General features: G+C 36.0%; 1 protein-coding gene and 1 pseudogene across 1 annotated transcript; one reads left to right on the top strand and one right to left on the bottom strand.

The window, feature by feature from the left end:
* Nucleotides 1–12,689: 12,689 nt before the first annotated feature.
* On the bottom strand, nucleotides 12,690–14,162 carry LOC106399022. Its single transcript, XM_013839505.1, has 4 exons — nucleotides 13,553–14,162; nucleotides 13,255–13,438; nucleotides 12,957–13,147; nucleotides 12,690–12,871 (listed from the first exon to the last, which is right to left on the bottom strand). Exons 1-4 carry the CDS (start codon nucleotides 14,160–14,162, stop codon nucleotides 12,690–12,692), a joined length of 1,167 nt encoding a protein of 388 aa, XP_013694959.1.
* Nucleotides 14,163–15,734: 1,572 nt separating this feature from the next.
* The window catches only part of LOC106399260, a 38,278-nt pseudogene continuing 30,850 nt past the window's right edge, over nucleotides 15,735–23,162 (top strand).

The following is a 23,162-nucleotide window of genomic DNA, read 5'->3' as shown; positions in this document are numbered from 1 at the left end:
TTCAATGCGTAAGGGTTTTACCAAAACACGTTTTCCGAAAACTTTTCGGAAGGGTAAAACTTGTTCTCCCAAAAACCGCAGAAAACCTTTAGGTTAACCGCGGAAAAAGTAAGCGCGGCAAATCGATTACACAGCTCGGTCGCTACGTAGCGATCAAGCTCTAGCCAAGCTCGGTCGCTACGTAGCGACCGAGCACGCACAAGGCTCGGTCTCTACATAGCGACCGAGCTCCAGCCAAGCTCGTTCGCTACGTAGTGACCGAGCACGAACACAGCTCGGTCGCTACGTAGCGATCGAGCACGCACACAGCTCGGTCGCTACGTAGCGACTGAGAACGCACACAGCTCGGTCGCTACGTTGTGACCGAGAACGCACACAACTCTGTCGCTACATAGCGACCGAGCACGCACACAGCTCGGTCGCTACGTAGCGACCGAGAACGCACACAGTAGCGACCGAGCACGCACACAGCTCGGTCGCAACGTAGCGACCGAGCACGCACACAGCTCGGTCGCTACGTAGCGACCGAGCACTCACACATCTCGGTTGCTAAGTAGCGCCAGAGCACTCACACATCTCGGTTGCTACGTAGCAACCAAGCACGCACACAGCTCGGTCGCTACGAGCGACCGAGCACGCACACGGCTCGGTCGCTATGTAGCGACCAAGCTCAAGCCAACTCTCCACTCACTATGTTGCGACCTGTAAGGCCTCAGAAATGTCCTCCTTTGGGTTCTCTTTTGAATCCTCATCGAAACGCTTTTCGTTTTGTCTCAATCGGAGTTTCCGTTGAGATTTTACGACGAAAACAAATAGGACTCTTCTTGGCTTTGTTCCACTCGCTAAGTAGCGACCTTTCAGACCTTCACTCGCTACATAGCGACCTGTCAGGCCTCAGAAATGTCCTCCTTTGGGCTCTGTTTTGAATCCTCATTGAAATGCTTTTCGTTTCGTCTCAATCGGAGTTCCCGTTTATATTTTACGACTAAAACAAGTAGGACTCTTCTTGGCTTGCTTCCACTCTCTACATAGCGACCTGTCAGACCTTCACTCGCTACATAGCGACCTGTCAGGCCTCATAAATGTCCTCCTTTGGGTTATCTTTTGAATCCTCATCGAAACGCTTTTCGTTTCGTCTGAATCGGAGTTTCCGTTGAGATTTTACGACGAAAACAAGTAGGACTCTTCTTGGCTTGCTTCCACTCGCTACGTAGCGACCTTTCAGACCTTCACTTGCTACATAGCAACCTGTCAGGCCTCAGAATGGTCCTCCTTTTGGTTCTCTTTTGAATCCTCATTGAAACGCTTTTCGTTTCATCTCAATCGGAGTTTCCGTTCAGATTTTACGACGAAAACAAGTAAGACTCGTCTAAACTCCTTCGCTTGCTCCTATTCGCCCTTACCTCCATATTTGTGTTCTCCTTCAAATCTCGATCGAAATGTCTCTTGTTTCGTTTTGATTGGAGTTACCTTTACGATAAAAAAAAACCCGTAAAGACTTATTTTCTCGCATGGATTCAGATTAATCGTATAAAATGGCAACGGTTAACTTAACACCATAGCTGCCTCAACTATACGATTACGTTGAACCGTTTTTATAAAAATTGACGTCGTATCTAAGGAGAAAATAACAGTCAAGTTCGGAAAATAAATGTCAAGTTTCAAAGGATAAACACCAATATCTTAAATGGCGAACATACACGAGAAGAGGAAGGGGAAATAAGCAAGCAAAACTGAGAAGAGACAAAACTGCGTCTTCGAGAGAACTAAGGTATTTCCGTCTTGAAATTTTTGAAATCAGACCTGGAATTTTCGTAGGAAATTACTAAGAAATAAAAACGCCTTTGAGACTGCCATAGAACTTTACGGAACGTAAACCCTAGGTGGATAGTCTAGCGAACTAAGTCTTAGGCGATTTTTCTTGTCTCGATATATCGTTCCATAATTGTTCAGCCAGATCTTTCAAACCAATCTAAACTCTTCGAAAATCGAGAAACGATCGCCACGCATATCAAGCTCGCTTCCTAAAGAGAGAAAAAACTAGAGACATGAACGTCGTCTTAAAACCAATTCATTTCTAGCAATTTTCTCGGAGCCGACATATTCCAAGTCGTCAACGTGGAAACAAACCAAATCACAGTCCAAGCGTCGTCTTTAAATCGTCCAGGATTATTGATCATTCCAAACCTCAGAAGAAGAAACGTACACAACCCTTCAAAGTATCGGTTCAACTGTTTTCTTTCGTAAAAAAAAAAAAAGGGAGTAGGTACGTATACTATACTCGTATACTCCCAAACTTCAAAAAAAAAAACTTTTGCAAATCGTCAAGAAAACAATTTTGTCAAAGAAAATCGTCTCAAATAGGCAAACGATAATCTAAAATTCGTCTACACGCTAGCAACATATCCAGACGATCATGAACATAATCTCAAAGACTATACATCATTTCTTGTCGCAATCATGCGTATACCAATATCAAACTGAAACTCGACGATTAGCCAAAGTATTGAAGCCCTTTCCGGTTTTAGAAAGCCAGTTTTGTTTAAAAATTTCTACGAGAAATCTTTAATCACCAAAGCATTTCTTTCAGTTTCCGTTGTACCAAGTGAGTCACGGAAAAGCATGGAAGACATTTGTGACGAAGAAAAATCGAGAATAGATGTAGCATCGTGCACAAAGATACGCTTTCCTTCCGATGGTGGCTAGATCCACCTCTGGTTGACCAATTCGTTCCAGAAACGAATGTGTCATGAGAATCCTCTCATAAAACCTATGAAAAACGTTATGCGACTAGATCGTAATGAAATAAACTTCGGTAATCACAGCAGAAACGTTTCTCGTGAAACCCACAGAAATAACGCTACTTTAACATATGTATACATATCACCGATCTACAACCTTCATAAAACCGGTCCCCGTTACTTACGCGAAAAATCCTTCATACAATCAGACCAAGTCTTACGAAGAAACTTTCTAAAGTTAACATAACAGGCTTTATGAAGAACCCTGAGGCTCGCTGGCTTCTGCTTTTCTTTTCTCTCGGTCACATCCGAGAAGGCAGTCATCCCGCCACTGACTCCACACTGGTTATGTAGCAAACCTCTTGGGCTTCGTCATCCTCAAGCAAAAAAGACTCAATTTTCATAAGACTATAGATCACATTATACGAAATATTCGTCGTATAACTAAAACCTAGAGCGGAGAATCGTTTTCTACGACTATCGGTCATATTAGCATGGAACCCCAGTAAACTTGGCCTAGCAATCTCGACAAGCGCTCTTTGGCCCTCGACAAATTACGCCTTTCACTAAAAGTCCAAACCAATATTTGCCATCCCCTTTAAGGACGATCGTAACATGACCTTAAATGTTAAAGTATCATGGTATAATCCTTCACCCACAACATCCTTGGCTATCTGAGTGAACACATCCCTCACGCCAAGCCAAACTGTTTGAGAAACCATCTCTCCATCACTTAACGGCTAAACGACAATCTACGATTTGTCTAAATACGTCGTGAGACTATTAAGAGAATAATTATCGTATAACCCACAGTCGGAAATCATATGATAAATTCTTCGTAACGAACTCATCCTAACAACCAAATGGTTAACGGAAAATCTAAACTTTTCAAAAATTGACCAAGGTCAATACGCTCCACAATTCACTTTAAGCCCGCAACGTTTTACCCATAATATGCGGCATGTAAGGAAAAAATTGTAACAAAGCTTTTAGAGCTATACGAAACATCCTCAAAAATGCACGAAATAGATCTCGGAAGGCCAACACTTCACAAAGCACTATGAAGGAAAACGCTTCTTCCCATGGACAAATTTACGTAACACCTCACTCCTAATTCCTCGATCGCAAATCAAATTATTAGCATCCAAACTAGAACAACAATTTTGGCTGCAGACATCCGTAGTCAAACTAGAATGTTTCTCAAATGCAGGGCTAAGACTAAACCCTTGCAACATCGTGAAACATCTTCAAGCCCGCGAATATTTCAAGCACGAAACGCGGCATACGAAAGAATAACAAATCTTCAGCATCGCGAGACGTCGCAGACGCCCGAAGATTCAATCTTCGATAAAATTTCCTTCCTCGATAAAAACATCTTCTTGGAAGACCAGACAGTCATACGCACTAACATCTTCTCAAAACATATCCTTCGCGAAGACTCGAAACGGTATTTTTTACCATTAAGTTTGTTGCTGATCACAACAAACTCTTAACGTCCTAAACAGATTTAGCCATCTCGTGGAGATAACTCTCGTACATCCACACAAGGATAATAGCGCTATAAAAGAAACCAAAAGTTTTTGGTCAGCACTTCCAGGAGGCCTAAAAATTGTCCTTGGAGAGATGCTCGGTTCCAACCATACAAGTCGTATAAGCCGAGAACCTATCATGGACTTTAAATCGGTATGGAATCAGGATAAAACTGAAATGGGATACGTAAGTCGAATTAGTCATCGCACCCTCTAAAACCAGGAGTAAACCTAGGTCTTGCCCTAAACCCAGCGCACTGGTCTCTAACATCTCTAGGCATAGTATCAAAAACCTTGATACGAGATCCCAAAAGTTGTCTCTTTGCCAATATTCGAGCGTCTTCAGAAATCCCGCAGGTTTACACACTGCGGAAAACTCTCGAAACAGATCACGGATATTGCAGTTCACACAGAATTAGATTACGAGATGACAACTCGTAGTCTTCCTTCTACACCCATATAAAATGCCATCGGCAGCAACACACCTGATAACCTCTACATTAAAACTAGACCGTAAAGGTCTCGCTGGAAAACAAGTCATAAGAACCTAAACTCCAAGACGAACTACGAAAGGCTTGATCCCTTCAACAAGGGTACGTAGGCAGCCATCATAAGGCATAGCCCCAATCTTACCGCGTTCTACTTTTAGAAGAGCGAGAAGACCACTTACCACTGACTTTTTCGACCATTAGTTCCGCCTAACTCACCTAACTTGCCTAACTTGCCAAGCCACTCGCTAGAACCTCACGCTATAAGCTCATGGTTCTAACGAGCTGGGGGGCTAACTGTTGGGGTCAACATCGGTCACGACAGAATCAATGTCTGAAAGTCCGTAAAAATCGGCATGAACTTTTTTACGAAAAGTAAATGTTGGGTTCGAAAAACGGTTACGACGAAGTTAACGTCCAAATCTCCACAAAATACAAGTATGTCTTTCCGCAACAAATAATGCTCGGCCAAGAGAACGTCACAACGTATGTTCTCGAGATAAAGCTTCATTCGAATTCTATTTGGATCAAACATAAGCCGTCGGAAACATACCAAAACCGGCTACGGATGGGTTCGAGTATGACGATCAGAACACGGACAAACCAAGCTCGGTCATTACGCAACTACCACACATGCACGCTATTCAGACGCTTCGCAGCGACCGAGCTCGAGCCAAGCTCGGTCACTACGTAGCGACCGAGCGTCAGTCCCGCTCAGTCGCTACGTAGCGACCGAGCGTCTGTCCCGCTCAGTCGCTACGTAGCGACCAAAAAGAACGCTTGGTCGCTACGTAGCAACCGAGCTCTTCCGAAACGTCAATACGACACTAGTCCATGCATTCTCGTCTACCCTACGATGCTATCTCCCGAAGACCGTAGCGAACTCATTTCATGTTTTCCGCCATTCTAAGTAATCAATCAAACTTTGCGGTAAAAACCGCGGAAAGTTCGTTCTTTATCAAAAAAACCGTAATAAACGTTTCGAGTCAGAAGACGGCCCAAAGGAACCTAAGACATGACTCGAGGCCCAACTTACGATTTCTTAACCAACAGCTCGTAATCCGCATGACGGTTTACGCTTGGTTCGCAAGGAAAGATAAATGTTAAGTTTCCGCGGATAAATACAAAATTTTGAAGATAATTACGAAGATCGGAAAAAATAGAATATCTCCATTTTTATGCTATGACGGCTTAATGGTTGAAGAGGAAAGGCGTAAACCGACCTAGGAGCGAGTATATAAGGAGTCTTAGGCGAGAGGCATAGGGGGAGAATTTTCAGAGCAAACTTATCACTTAGAGCAATTAGGCAACTTTCCGTTTTTGGTATTTCGAGCTGCGACTCCACTAGGTTTTGCAGTCTTCGGTTGTTCGAACTAGGAATCTCGCCGACAGCTCTCATAGCCGAAGCTTCTACCTTGTTGTAACGCTCATACGCGAATTTGGAATAAAACTAATTTTGCTCTCTTTTTACGATTTCATATACTTTATCGTTGTTACCTCGTGTTCTGATTGCTTAGCGTGTGCTATTAGCAGATAGGGTTCTCCTACTTTCCTTATTTAAACAGAAATCGACAGTGTGAATTTTGGTTCACACACGACGAATGTTTGAATGATGATTATAAACTAAAAAGTGCGGGGAAAAGATAAAATATTATTTATAATTCAAAATACTTAAAAATTGAATTACTATAATACTTTTTAATTTTTATCCATAATATTTTAAATTATTTGAATTATTCGAGTTTTAATCAAAATCTGAAAAACAAATCTGGTATTTTATCTGAAAACTTTATTTTATTTTTACTTTTTAATCCAAATTAACAAAAAAAACAGAACTGAATAACTTCGGATATAAGTTGGTTTCCAATTTTGTTATCTTAGCCGAACCGAAAATCAAAATAACCAAACCGAAAACGAACCAAACTTTGTTAATATTCACACATATCTTAAATTTCTAGAGCTGAAGAAACGAAAAAATCAAATCGGAACCGAACCGAAAAATAGTACTGATATAATTGAGTGAATATATTTATAATTATGTAGACAAAATAAAATTAAGTATATAAGTAAAGATAATATAATGATATAGTAAATAAATGTATACAATAAAAATATTTTTTTAATAATATAATCTCTTAACGACACCGTAAAACAATTATTGGTTTAAATTGTGTTCTTTTATTTTAAACAACTAAAAATAATAAAAATAAAATTTTGTGAATAGTATATCTTGGACCACACTTGCTGCGTATCTTCTCAGTTCTCAACTGCACATGCAGTTCAGCACACCTCTGTCCCGCCCCTCCCTTTTTCTTAATTTATCATTTTTAATTATAAAAATTATCAAACAAAATTTAGGTTGAATGGTAACAAAATTAATCACGCAGTGCGTTTTATTCATCCCGCACCATACATTCAAGGCCTATCTACATAAGTTAGAATGTTACCGTTAAAAAAGTCTCATGCATATTTTTTTGGGAAATTTGGAAAAAAAAGAACAAATTAACATAATATTGTCTCCTTAGAATGCTTTTACTAATTTTTGTCCCTTTTGTACTATTGAAAAGTAAAAACCAGTTTTGTCCTCGTATTTCGATTTATAATTATAAAGGTTAGAAAGTAAAAATATAAATAATTTTCAAATTGAGTTATAATATGATATAGTAAATGTAAATAAAGTTAAAAAAATCAAAACTCAATCGTCTCCAACATCTCTCCGTCGAAGGTCGAGAAAGGCGATTCCCGTGTTTGCCATCAACGTGTTCCGTCCGGCGCGTCTTGGTTCAGCGGTGAACTCTTAGTTGTCGTGCCATCTTACTTTCCTCCTTCCTCCTTCCTTTGTGGTATTTTCTGTTTCTAAGACGTTTCTTTTCTCCAACTTTGTTTTCTCTATGAACCCTAATTGAATTTGTTTTATCCGACAGCGTTAATGAGCGTTGGCAAGAGGCGGACGAAGCTTTCATCACTGATTAAAAACAAGTAGGTGTTTTATTTTCATCTCGGTTCCTCTTTTCCCAAAATTAAAGGTTAGGTTTTGAGATCCCCTTTTTTATTTGATTTGGTTTAGTGATTTTGTTGATATGCATGTATTAATAAATTATTGAATGGCTTAGAAACTCAAATTGTGAACGTCCATTGTTTGAGCTTAGACAATGATAAGTTCCGATGATAATGTAAGAGTTCTACGAGTGCATTTTCAGACAATAACCAGTCTTAAGGTTGAATTTTATTTTGGTGGTGATTGAATTTTTAAAAAGTAAATCGATTCATGTTTACGGTTTTGATTGTAGTTTTGGGTTGAGTTGATTTGAGTTTTATGGGCTATTTTACATGTATAATAGTTTGATTGTAGTTTTGGGTTGAGTTGATTGTGAGTTTTATGAATTTAAACAAAACATCTTAATTTTGAGTATCTTTATGTCTCTCGTAAGCGTTTGGAAGTGAGTCAATCAGGTATAGTCGGGTAGCTTTGACTCTGTTTCTTTGCCATGTCTGCAGATTCGCTAACAAGTTGATGTTTTTGATTTCGTGTTTTATAGGAATAGCTTACCAGTTTTCAAAACGCATTCTTGAAGAAGGAGCTGAGACCCAGATTGATAAGATTAACAATACATGTAGGCATAGGACATTGGATATGGTGAGAAGTGTTCTCAAGGATGAGTATGATGAAGTTTTGCAAGACACGGTCTTCGGTCCGATTTTGGCAATCCTAGAGAACAAGCTCATGTACTCAGGGAAGATTATTCACAGCTTCATATGCAAGCAGCTCAAGGTTTCCAAGCTTCCCGAGCTGTGGTTTGTATTTGCAAGGAGGCCTCTTAGGTTTTCACAGCAAGAATTTTATGCTGTGACTGGACTCAAGTTCAAGGATGAACCTGACGTAGACTTTGAAGATTGGGAGGATGATAAGTTGTTTTGGAGCAGGGTGTTGAAGCAGAACAGGAAGATCAACTTATTGAGTATAAGGACTGAGCATCTTGAAGTCTGTAACAAGTAGACGTATGTGGACAGGGTGAGGCTAGTGTATCTCTGTATAATCCAAGGATACCTCATAGCTAAGGATGATAGAGTTTCTATCCCTCTAGAATACATCCGCTTGGTGATGGATTTTGGTAAGATGAGGATGTTTCCTTGGAGTCTTCACGCATATGATGAGCTGATTGATTCAATACGCAAAGCAACCAAAGATCTACATCTGAAGAACAGTTACGTGTTGGATGGATTCTCCATTTCGTTTCAGATATGGGTTATGGAGGCAATCCCCGACATTGGTACTATGGTGGGTCAAAAGTTCAACAAAAACATTACCAAAGTGAGATGTAGGGATTGGAAAGGAAGTGGGAAAGTGTCTTACGAAGATATCAGTAGCCTGGAGTCGCACTTCGATAAGGTAATTATCTTTCTTCTATTTATAATCTGTTCAGTCATCAAAATCATTAAGTTTGCTGTTTCGGTTTGTTCTTGTCAGGGAGAGTTGTTCTCTTTTCTATCTGCTTCTAGGAACTCGGATGTGATTGATAGTGATCAGTTCTTCAGGGAAGATGAGAAGAATGACGAAAGAGTTGGACGTATTGTTGCTCTGATCAATGCCAAACAAGATTGGTCAGAATTCGAATGGGAAGTTCAGGATTTGCCTCAAAATTTGGAGCTGTCTGATTCAGAAGAGGGTGTTGATGTCGGAGATGTCACAGAAACCCATGTGGAGGAACCATCACATGTAGAGGAACCGGCTGTTGTTGCAAGAAGGGGCAAACGTAAGATAAATGATCCTGGTGTCGAGGCCCGAAAGAAACAATTGGTTTGTCAACGGGTGGCTGAACATAGCAGTAGTATCTCCGGTCAGATGAAGACTTTCATTGAAGTATTATTCACCTCTTTAAAGGAGGTGGTGCAGAAAGACATCCAAAAGCATTTCGACAAAGAGATGGCTCAACTCAAGGAAGTGGAGTCTAAGATTCCGGGTCCGTCAGATACAATGGGAAAAGAAAGAGCCTCTGAGATTCTGTGTCCTTCAGCAACAATGGAGAAAGACCAATGGCGAGAAACATCATAGAGTCTGTCTCCTTCAGCAGCAAAGGAAAAAGGCAAAGGCAAGGCAACTGAGACTGGGGTTCCTCCTACGGTTCGTCGTAGCCCTCGGCCAAGAAAGGTAACCACAAAATGAAGCTTTGTAGTATGTCAGACGAAATTGCTTGTGTTCTAATTTTCTCTTGACTGTTGTGTACTGTCTTTGGTCTTTGCTTGTAATATCGGATTGTAATGTATTTTGTTGTTTGATATGAAGCAAACTGATGACTATGACTTGTTTAATTGACTCTATTGTAATGTAATTTTTTCTGTGGTTTGCCTCTTTTCTTCCGTCCTTGTCTGTTTTAGCTATTAATATTATGTTTGGTGTTATTAACAGGATATTGAAACTGATGATATGTTGGATTTTTTGAAAAATTTGTCACAATCATCGAAAAATAAAGATATGGGGACCCAAGAGTATTTACAAGAAGCCGTGGGGAACCTTTCTCAAGCATCACATGTTAGAGGTTTCGATCCCTCACAAAAAAGCTCGCTTGAAGAAGCAGTAGAAATTAGTACTCCTTTATCATCATTTAAGCCTGCGGATTACAAAACACTCAGTCTCAAAGATACAGACTTACCTGAGGACCGGGTGAACGACATAGATCATTCATTAGTTTTTGTCCCTGAGGACTCATGGGTCAAATTAAGGAAGTGGTGTTCAACTTCCAAACAGTAATTTTTTGGCGTGCTTTAATGTATTAAAGTCGACCACCTTTTAACTATGTTTTGTATCGCAGACACCTCAAAATTGGACCTTCTGTGTACACTTAAGTGAGTTAGCAGCACATGTAATGTAGTGTTGCTTCAGAACGATGTGAGTTATAAATAAGTCTGTTCTTATTTTCTGTACGCCAACTCACTCATTTTGTATCATTACTTTCAGGAAATTGATGCTATGTTGTACTTATTTCGCTAGAGGACTTCTTTGGGACGATGGAATCAATCCAAAGTAGCCTTCATGAGCTGCTTATTCAGTAATCAAATGAAGAATTCTTACATAGATTTCAAGAAAGACAGAAAAGGTTTCAAGGTGCAAGGATTGCTCCACCAGTACGGAATTGGTGAACTTCCTGCACACGGACAAACATGACTAATGTGGGATCTTGATGTCAGTCGCATGTATGTGCCTCTTCTTGTGCATGGTAACCACTGGATCTCTATGTGCGTGAACTTTGTTACTCGTTTAATAGAGGTCTTTGACTGTGGAGGAATGAAACACAACAAGGACTTGGAGCCATTTTCACATCTCATCCCTAGAATTGTCAAAGCTGTGCAGTCTTCGAAGAGTAAACTAATCGTCAAGCCATATGATGTCACTTACGCCCCAATGCCCTTCCTAAACAAGACTTGCAGTGATTGTGGAGTATATGCGCTGAAGCACATTTAATGCCATCTTCTAGGCATGGACTTATCATTAGTGAATGACGACAACATTCGTGAAGATCGCCTCAAGATTGCTTATGACCTATGGGAAGCTGCTAATGATCCTATCATTATTTCGAGAATGTCACAGTTTATTCCTCCGAAGACCACGACAGATCCTGTAGTTACAATTTTATGAGGCTATTACCATTATGACTAGCATTATATTTGAATCTCTTATTTAGTATTGTATTTGAATCTCTAGTTTAACAACGACTCTGTTTTTTAGTTTAATTTCTCTCTATGTTTTTGGTCTTATTTGAATATTTGTGGTATCATACACAATAACAAACTAGACCCTAAATGAAACTAAACAAAGCCACACATGATATCAACCTCTAACTATACCCTAAATGAAACAAAACTAATCCATAGACGATATCAAACCTACCAAGACTACAAATCTTAATAATCAATACAAATCGTAATATCAAAACACATGCAAGTTGACCCTAAAACTTGACCTGATTAAAACCATGATTTGCCCTAAAAATAAACTTATATAAGACCAATGGCGAGAAGCCCTATTTATCTCATCGTTTATTTCTCCTCTCCTTCATTCACTCTTCAAAAAAACGAACATGATTAACAATGGAGGGACTCCTTCCAGATGCTGGTGTGGGAAAGAGATTGTCACTTATGTTTCAAAAACAGAGGAAAACCCATTTAGGTGTTTCTTCAGATGTGAGATTGGTTTACAGGTAATTCTGATAAATAATTACTTCCCTAATTACTTTTCATTCTTCTAAGTCGCAATTGACTTTTTATGTTTCGATTTAGAGAAAGAAAGAACAACATCTTTTTAAGTGGGTCGATGAGGCTCTGTTTGACGAGATTCAAAGGATGGATGAACAACACTCGAGAATGGCCAAAGAAATTGAGGATCTGAAAAGTTCATTGAACAAGACAGTGCAGGAAGAAATTATGAAGCAAAAGAATTTGGCAGATGTAGGTTGTTTAGGATCCATGCTCAGTATTTTATGTTTGTGTTCGAAACGTGATTAATATTTTAACTTCTTTTGATAATCAAATAACTTGCATATGAAGAAGGGATTTTAACAGAAAACATTCTGTTGATAATCAAATAACTTGTATAAAACGAAGCAAATACTGGATTTTAGCAAAAAAAACATAAAACTGAGTTCAACATGAAAAAAAATAAGTTTGAGATGAAACACAGATAATACTAGAAACAACTCTGAAACATAACTCGCCTAAACAGAATGGCTTGAATCATATATTGCTCTATCACATGTTGACCTATTGTGCCCAACAATACCACATCGATTGCATTTATGACGTTTAGAGCGTTGAGTTCCTTGTAACAAACGGATCTTGTCTTCAACTGTTTCGTATTTGCATTTCTTTCTCTTACCTGCACCTCTTCTACTCTCTGGAGGAAGTACTTTTGCTTGCTTAACGTGAGATGGGACAATCTATGAATCTTCTGGAACAGTAGTAGGATTTATGGTTTCCTCATAGACCGATCTCCATGAAGCAGTGGTATACATGTCGTCAGTAAGTGTGTGCGCTTGTTTTTCTACACTGAAAGCTGCTTTTATGGCGTGCATGCATAGGATTTTCATCAAATCGAATTTGCCACCTTGAACATGTGCATCTGACCAAGTCAACCAAACATTTAAAAGTGTCACCTTGAACCAAAAACCTGTCATCGCCAATTGGGGAAACTTGAAACTTCTTACCCTTCTCAATCCTTCGGTCAATCTTCTTCTCCACCACAATGGTCAGTGGCTGCGTGTATTTGAAACTTAAAGTTTTACGCTTGAAAAACCAATGAGTCATCATTTCCCTTATGCTGTCCAACAAAGGTCTAACTGGAAACTCTCTTGGCGAATGCAAAGCAGAATTTATCGATTCAGCAGGGTTAGTGGTCCTAACATAATACATGTAACCCGAAAATTGACAGCGAGCCCACTTACTCACATCAGCTTCTATTAGATAGTTCTAATTTCAGGACTAATTCCAAAAATAGCAGTGAACATCTTCTTAAAGTCAGCTACTCGATAAGATTTAGAAGCCTTTGCAACCAAACCAGATACACCATTACTCTTGAAATATGTTACAACATTGTTCAGCAAGTGGTGAATGCAAATTCCATGATGAGAATATGGATACACTTTCGCAAGAGCTTTTGCAATGGAGGTGTTCCTATCAGACACAAAAGCTAAACTATGATCATCAGCAATGACAACATTAAGTTGTCTCATAAACCATTCCCACGAGTGATCATTCTATGAGTCGACAACTCCAAATGCAATAGGATATAGGTTCGAGTTACCATCTAAAGTAGTAGCTACCAGTAATATTCCTTTGTATTTGCTCTTCGAAAAAGTCTCATGCACAACAATAACTTTCCGAATGCCAGCATAAAAACCGCGAATAGACTGACCATATGAGATGAAGAGGAATCTGAATCTCCCATCGTTATCAGTTTCATAAAATGTGTGTGTTCCTGGATTAGCTTCCTTCATCATTTGCAAGTATTTGGGAATTTTTTCATAACCCTTCTCTGGAATGCCTCTCACAGCATTTATTGCATACTCACGTGCATCCCAAGCTAAAGAGTAGGATATCTCAACTCCATGATCATTCCGCATAAACTGGATGATATCATTAGGTTTCGGCCCTTCCTTGACACTTTCGTACTTATGCGTGATGAGACTACCAACTGTTTTTGATGAAGCTGTCTGAACTGAGTGGTTCCTTGATGATGGAGAACATGAATGATCAGGTACATACTTTTTGATGATAAAATATGAAGAACATGTTAATCCCTCTGTGCGAACACGCCAGCCGCAATCATCATCCGCGCAACAAACGTACCAAACTGTTTTATCCGATTTGCCAACCTTGTAGTCGAAATTATGTTTCATTGCACATACTTCCATTGTTTTTTGTAGTAAAATGTTGACCCTTCTTCACAACATCAACGAGAGAAAAACGAACTGACTTTCCATTGATCATATCTTTCTCACGGTTGCAATCATCATAACTTTCATCCAACTCAACATCTTATTCTGGAACTTCAAACGACATAGGCTCTTCATGTCTGTTAGGCGACTCAGTAGCTTCTTCATTCAAATTCAAATCGACTTTGATATTGCTTGTCTCGGCCTTAGATCGAATACACACACATAACCGCGTCGAAGCTTTGTTCTTCACATAGGTAAGAAATTTTTTGAGTTGCCGATCATTGGTGATGAAAACAGGTGGTGAGTCGATGCCAATGACCAAATCAGAAGGTAAGTAACTCAGCTCGATATTGACCATGTTTACATCGATTCCAAAGTCTTCACAAACCATAACTCTTAGGTTGTCGAAGGTTTTGCTTGTGCCCAAAGTAAGTAATCTACCTCCTTTTACTTCACCAACAAGAAATCTTCATCCACTTCTTTTGGACGATTTCCACAAACCAGAAGAAGCATAGATGTGCATCTTCTTATGTTAGAGAGACAAAAGCTTGGAAAAACTAGGAAAAGATGAAGCCCCCCAACTAGGAAAAGAAGAAGCTCCACGATGAAAATCCAAAATCAATGTGGTAACGATGAAGACTTACATTTAGGCAATATTATTTTAAAAAGGAAATAAAAAAAATTTAATAGATTTAGGGAATATTTTCATAACCGTTTTTTCCTTAATTTTCGGATTTTGTTTAAGAATCTTGTAGAACATACATTCTACCAATGTTAGAAAAGAGATGAACACGTAGATAGGAAATACTGTGTTTATAGATAAAAGAAGACATCGTAGAATGTATGTTCTCTCAAGGCAGATATAATAATATTTAGTATGTCCTATGATCTACCAAAAATACAGAACATAGAAGGAACTGTATATTTCTTTTTCTCCCACATTAGATGTATATGTTTCTGGTGTATTATGCATTCTTCGTTGGTACATCATTGTGTTCGCAGTGTATAACGCACTCTACGGATGGTAGATCAATGTGTCTTACTTAGATTGTATTTTCTAAATCTCAGTAGATGGTAGATCTGACAATCTAACTCTTTTATCCCATTTTTGAACTTAACATTCCAACATTTTTTTGAATCCAAAAATATTTTTCATATATGCATATGCTTAACTATTGCATGTTTTATTTTTTAAAATTTTTATTTTGCTTTGTAAATATAATGATATGAATTTTTATTAACAAAAAGGTAGTGAAAGTCAAAAAGTGGGAAAATTGATTTTGTACTAATGGGACAATAGTTTAGTTAATTTGTTCTTTTTTTTCAAATTTTCCTATATTTTTTTAACTATGGAAGCGATGGTTCAACATTTTTCTTTTCTTTTAATATTATTAAAGAATGGTTGAAGTGTTAAACTTTGGTTCACATCTTTCATTTATGGGATGATAACAATAGAAAAAACTACACACATGGACACTTTATGTCTTTGCAATGACACAATAAGACATTTTCTACTTGGTACACACTTTATGTGTGGTGTTTGACAGATATACCCTTTAACCACATAGAGCATTCTCGTTGCTTCACCAAAACATTTACTATTATTTTTTCTATTGATTTATATTTTGAATTTTAAATTGTAAAATCAAAAGCACTTTCTCAATTGAGTTGCTAAATCCCTAACCCCATTATGTCTCGTTCCCAAAGACGACGATTCAATGTTTGAACCCAATTGATCATGTGAACACTCAGAACAAAATCCAAACAAAATCAAATCTGTCTAAACTTTCCCAATTATGTTCATTCTCCACCGTTTAATTCTTTGTCCCTTTCGTCGGACTCCATCAAAACCAAAACCTTTAATCATCTTCTTTGTCTAAAGCACTTCGTTTCTCGCCAGCTCGTGCTCCGTAAGATTACAGTTCTTCGCATCACAGTCGCTCATCTATCGCCGGCGGGATGAGCTCAGACCAGATTGAAGTTCTTAATCTTGCCATAAGGTATGGTTTCATAAGTCAAGGCTTTAATCTATAGGATTTGATATTTCCGTCTTTAATTCCTCTATGGATGGTTGGCAGTGTGGTCGTGAGATTTTTTGTCTATATGATTTGAGATCTGAGTCTTTTAAATCCATGTGTGTTTCATTCTTGAAGTATAATTAGTGATTTGGACAAAATGTACATGTGTGTTCCATTATATAGGTGAAGCTGCAGTGGTTTGAGCTTGGTATCACCATGGATGAAAGCTTGATCAGATCTGCAATAAGAATGATGAATTTACATATTTGGTCCTTATATTTATGTAAGTATTTGTTTTCACCCTTAATTTTTAAATGTGCAGATTTGTATTCTAATTAGTATCAAAAATTTTAAGTATACACCACAGACATGTTTTATGCAATTATGTTCTTCATGATTACAATGTCCATATAAACATATCCTAATCCAAGTCCACACCTACTAGCTCACAAATAATCGATAATGGACATCATTTAACATGATATCTTTCAGAAACTTTGATGTGGATACAACTTGTGTGTCATACAAATATGTCTAGATATTCTCTTTTACACATTTATATCCATGTCCACATATCTTACGTTCACACTTTTATCATCCATATCCATACATTCTTATAAGTTATATATAAAAAATATATAGAAAATTAGATAAAACAATAAAAGTATATATCATTATATAACAAATATATATCACTTTGTTATACTAATTTTTTTGGTCATATACATCTTTAAATAAAAAATAGAAAACAAAACATAGAATTTTGTAAAAAAAAAATATTGTGTCCACATCCATAAAACATATGTCCAATAAATTATAATTTAGCAATTTAGTTAGACATTAAAATATAAAAAATATATATATGGATATCAAAATAATAAGAAAAAAGAAACATGTTTTTATATGGTTATTATATATTTATTTAATCAGAAACTGAAATAGTGTATGAATCAATATGGTTTTGTGTCCATGTCCACAATTAATTTATAACTATATTATCCACACTATGGTATCCATGTCCATACTTTTTTTGTATATATATTAGTATATATATATGAAAATGGATGTTAAAAGATAGAAAATTTTATACATAATTTAATGTGATAATTATTTTTGTTTTATATATTTTAGAATTTAAAATAAAAGTAAATGAAACATTAAGAGAAATAAGAAAAACAAGTTACAATTTATACTTACCCAAATAGAAGCGCATCTTCCGTTTCTTCTGAGCAAGGGCATTTCTGTCCAAAACAGCTCTCAGACTCGAAAAAAGTGTCCCTCCAACGGATTATGTCTTAAAATGTTAAAAAAGAGAAAAAAGTGTCCTAAATGGTAATCAGACTCATAACAATACTGGTGGTCACGGTGTATCAGACACCATAACGTACAATTTATTGTTTATTAAATATATTTTGAAATGACTTTTTTTTTGGCAACTTGAAATGACTTTTCTAGAAATTATTTTCTGTCCTTTCTTATTTTTTGTCAGTCCTTGTTTTTTAAATTTCTTCTTTTTAAGTGTATATATAATTCTAATCAGTTTTATAAGACATTTAACAAGGAGTTTTATGTTTAAAACCATTATATTTTTTATAATTTTTTACTTTTTTTATAATAATATGATAATTTAATAAATAAACTACTCTGATATTTTTTTTAAAAACGTTTAGCTCCATCACTGAATATAGCCAACCAAAACATAATCATAACCACAGTTTTATATATACTATTGCAATATTTCTTCAAACTATTAATATTTAGAAACAGAAGAAAATAATATTACATAATAATATTCCCAATAAAACTATAAGAATTCAAGATTACAAGGTTAAACTAGTTAAATATAATTTTTTAATGATTTTCTAATTTTTGATTCATACCAAATTAATTTGAATTAGTCGACAAATCTATTTTTGATATGAAAAATGTTTAGAAAATATAGAAACAGGTAAATAGTAACTATGATATACATGTTAGAAAGTTTTATAGGCTAATAGATGGGATATATTGTGTCCAACTTAATATTTTTTTTACTGGATATCATTTTTCTTATGAAACTCCAAAATGCATATAGTATTACATCAACAAATACATTTAATAAAATCAACCGTGGCCTAGTTATATTCACATATGTCTGTTAGGCCTTTGACGGATCCGGATATCCGAAAAAATTTAGGATATCCAAATCTGGATCCGTAGATTTAATATCTGGATCCAGATTCGTGGTTTCTGGATATCCGAATTGATATTTTATTACCTATGGATATCTGGATTCAGACAGTAAAAATAATAAATTTTTTAAAAAATACTAATTGTTTTTTTAATACTATTTTTTAATATAATACATAAATTAAATATGTATTCAAGATTTATATATATATATATATATATGTCTATAATATTATAAAAATTAAAATATAATATTATAAATTTAATTTATGTATAAATTAATATATCAAATATAAATATTAATGAAATTTAAAAATTTAATGTGTTTTAAAAGTATGAATCCGGATCTAAAAATTAAGATATCTGGATTCGGATTCGGTTTGGACGGATATAAAATTTTACTATCTGAATTTGGACTCGGATACTTCAGATATTTTATTTTTGAAGCAGATCTAGAGCGGATTTTATATCGAATCCAGATCCAGGATAATAAGTCTGACGCATAATGTCAAGAAAATAAAACGAAATAAACTTTTTTATAGTTGTTTTTTCTTCCTGATTAAGACGTCTGCCAGAACTTTTAAAATAATATTCTACAGTCTACAGAGCAAGGGGAAATTAATTATTGTAATGCTTTGGGCCCTTGGTTTTTCTGAGTCTGGTCAGGTTTGCTTATTCTTATGTGCAAGTTGCAAATTTAAATCATCTATCCTATTATATTACAATGTTGACTTGCTTATCTTCTTCGTGAGTAAAAGTCTTGGAGTCTTAGAACATGATTAATAAAGTTATTGGGTTTTTAGAGTGGAATTTTTAACGGAATATAAAAAATATCTCTTAATTTTTAACTAAAAATATCAAGAACTGGTTCTTATATTTACTAGGTCCTTTCCCGGGCTACGCCCGGGTTAATTATTTATAAACCTTAATTTATGAAGAATATTGTAGAACTTTCATGTGAACATATTACTCTTTTTGTTGGTTGAATGTTACATATAATTTTTTCTTGCATTTTTATGTAACAAAAATATATATTTTTTAGTTTTCTAAAATACCAAAACTAAGTTATGAATACATAAGTCCGGATGATGTTGAGAAGTTGTTATTAGTTATATTTCTTTGATTATTATCTCATGAGTTGTAGATGGAGTAATTTCTTTGTTGTTGATAGAATAATTTCTTTGTTGTTGATTTATTTTTATTTTTTTTCTTGCTACTTCTTTTGATATCATATATGATATAATATCAAATTTTAGTTTTTTTTTCATTTTTGATTGAAATTTTGAATAATCTATATTATTTATGATGAAATGGATTCTTTTTAATAGTGTCGTGAAAATTACTAAACAAATATAATATATATCATATACTCAAGCATACAAAGAGATATTTTTACTTTACCATTGTTCACACTCTTAAAATAAGAAAATTATAAATGTTTCGTCTTAAATTTTTGATTAACTACTCACTGATTACATTATTATTATTTAACGTGTTGAGATTTTTTTATATATGGGTTGAAAATATGTCCCCTTATATTTATTTGATCAAATTTTTGCTTCCAAAATATTATTGATACTTTATATATTGTAAATAACTAAATATATGAAATTAATATTTTAGTAATATATGTGTTGATTTAGAAGGGGGATCAAATGTATTTTAACTAACTTAGAAACGGTATAGGTTTAAATGTTCAGTGATTAGTACTCATAATATCATATTTTTTAGAAAATGTCATTTGATCGAAAATAGCAAAATACTTTTCTTTTTGAAACTATAATAGTAAAATACTTGGTTAGTAATAAGTTTGTAAGACTTGTAGTTTCTTTTTCTATTTCGTTAACATAACATTTCCCTTTAAGTACGAACAAAACTTGTATTATAACAACCAACTTTTAGTTTGGATTTTTGGTAAAAGATTGTCGAGGATCCATGTGAGATTAGCACACTCATCGAACCAAGAAAGGAATTCCTATATTGATCAAAGAGTACTATTACCTTTCTTCACAGTTTCACTTTTGTCTTTCTAGTGACTGGATCAAAAATATTGAATCAATATATAATACCTAGAATAATATTTGTACCAGTTGACTTTCAGTTATAACAATATATCAAACATTGAAACATGAGGAATGGCTTAGACATATATCTACAGCAGGAACTCCAAAACACAATGAATTATTATAATCTGGAATCAATGGTGGCAATGTGTATAGAAATTAACCAGAGAACAAAGAGTTGCGTGGACACTAAATTGAAGAAACCGAAGAAAAAAACCGAAGCAAGGAATCACACCTCTGATCATGTTTCCGCAGCTTCAGGGGATTCATAAGAGCCTGTGTTACTTGCTCTGCTAGCTAAATCCGGAAAAGAGACAGCAACCAAGAATGAAAATGTTAAGCAACAAAGCAAGCTATAACATTATTTGTGCTATAACATTACATTCATTTGTTTCTGAACAGTTCTTGATCTCTTTTTTGGTCTTCGAGGAGGTTATCAAAAACTTTAATGTGAAAACGTTATGCTTCACCTTGTCAAAACGGTTCACAGATTTCCAAAAGTAAAAGCTAATGTGAAACTCACCATTGTTATCTCATGTAGACAATACAGTGCCAAAGTATTTTGACGAAGGTTATTCTCTTTTGGTTCCTGATGTAGATAGAAACATTCAATATTAGGGTATAGAGAAAGATACAGTTCACAAACTGAAAGGAACAACAAACCAAGCAAACAGATCAGCGAAGAACCAATAAAACACAAACATGAAGAAGACAAAGTGCTGGTTAAAAAAATGACAAAGTTCAAAAACAACTGAGACTTTGAATAAAAACTCAGACGATCAATCTGCGGTGTAGCCGGCTTCAAATTAATTTTGTTTTTGAATTACAAACTCTGAAACGGATAAAAAAGAAACGAAGAACAAAAAAAAAAGATCTCTCTTTGTGTGAGGAACAATAACACAAAAAAAGGAAAGACCTTATAGTTGAGAAGATTGAACCGATGAATTTGGTGGATATAACATACCTTTTTATAGTTGAGGTAATCTCCAGGATTCAGAGAAATGAAGTAATGGTATATGCATTCAATGATGGATTGCGTGAGGAGTGGAGAATAATGATTCAGTGTACTTTGTAACGTTTCTAGCATTGTACTTGGTGAAAGTTTTGGAGGATGTGTCGTATCCAGCGTCAGCACCAAATGACTGGTGTATCTAGAGTGGCTGTTACATCGATCAATGGGTTCTTCTTCAAAGCTGCGGTACGGAGACTGCTGCATGGTCATGGAAGTACTGGACCTCAAGTTGTTAACAGATTTCATAAGTTGATGGTATCAATCTCAAAACCACTGAAATGCATACACAAAAGGGTTATTACTATTATTTTTTAAACCTTGCCAGAACTGTTGTCAGGGACTTTGAAAGAGACGATGGCTTTTGTCTACGGGAGGATATCAGTGAATGTAACCGTTGTCAAAACCTGCCAAGCAGAGATTAAGTGAGAAAATAGTGACGGTGTTTTACAAATTTTTACTTACTAATAGTGAACCAATTCGCACCGTCACTATCCTCAAGCTTGAGAACAAATGAGTAGCCACCTTTAGCAACTTAATCTTGTGTTGTCTTCAAGTGAGCAAGAAAAGGATCAAGTAACCTTGTAGCTATCTTCCGAGGATTTCCATCAGATGTTACCAACAGAGACACATGGTGACAAAAGTTAGCGATTGAACAGTCACTGTCACAAAGCTTAACTAAACATTATGGGATCAATAGCCATTTTAAGGCTTCTATTCTTATCAAGGAACATAAAAATGCAATCTTTTGACTTTTACATAACAATATTTTCAGAAAAGTTACAGTTTCGAACACAAAGTTGAGCATCCGATGTTTGTAACTAAACAATTTTGATCAATTACAACTAAAGAGAAAGAAGTTATTTTACCAGGTTTGAGTGTAAGTGAACTGAAATGCAACCAAATAAACTTATAAAGTCAGTGAGAAGATTTCATCGCAAATCTTGAAACTTTTCAGATTCCAGATCATCGGAAGAATAACCCACAAAGCGAAAATAAGAAAGAAACAAACATTGCAGAAATAGACGGTTCAGCTATGAGGAGAGGAGAGTAACATAATGGATATACATACCATTATTCGACCCGCTTCAGAGACTGTTGTTTGACCGAAATGGATTCACTGGTAACGCAGCTCCGCTTCTACCAAGCCTGCAGATACATCACTGAAGAATTGGGTGATGACTATGGTGAATTAGCTGAACCAATAGTAAGCGTATAGAGTCTGAGGGAATCAAATAATCTCATCATAGTTACGGGTCTATACCTGCTTGTCCACGAAAGTAGTTCTAACCCAATAAGCATGCCTCTCTCGCCGTGATGTATTTGTCGTGTATGATGGTGGAGCATAGAATCAGAGGATATGTTTATATATTGTGAAAAAGGGAGTTGGAACCTGAAGAAAGGCAGACATGAACATATGAAAGGCATGTGTGTTCGTTCGATCTAGAAATTCGGCATTGCCAGTGGCTACGGAAGACTTTCTGGTGGATTACTATCCATTGGGAGGAATGTTATAGAAATTGAGAGGAAGGAAGGTGAAAGGAAGACATAAATGGGATTTCTGGAGGATTCATTGATCAATTATGGAGTAGTGTGTCGATTGATCGACGAACCGTTGAGAAAGATGAAACGATGAATCTTTCAAAAAGAAAAAAAGATGAAACGATGAAGAGAGGATGTCGACGAAATGATCAAAGATCCGCGTTTTAAGGATTCG

Source organism: Brassica napus, chromosome C5, assembly GCF_020379485.1.
Source record: "Brassica napus cultivar Da-Ae chromosome C5, Da-Ae, whole genome shotgun sequence".
NCBI lineage: Eukaryota > Viridiplantae > Streptophyta > Magnoliopsida > Brassicales > Brassicaceae > Brassica > Brassica napus.
Note: the sequence above shows the minus strand (reverse complement) of the source record. Positions and strands in the feature narration are given on the sequence as shown.

Excerpts from the sequence above, each read along its gene's own strand:
- LOC106399022 (XM_013839505.1), bottom strand. The coding sequence starts at position 14,162 with ATGGAAGTATGTGCAATGAAACATAATTTCGACTACAAGGTTGGCAAA. Across the intron at positions 13,439-13,552 it reads GGTAGCTACTACTTTAGATG|CTTTTGTGTCTGATAGGAAC; the intron begins GTAACTCGAACC and ends ATCATAGTTTAG. Across the intron at positions 12,872-12,956 it reads TGACCGAAGGATTGAGAAGG|ATGCACATGTTCAAGGTGGC; the intron begins GTAAGAAGTTTC and ends TGACTTGGTCAG.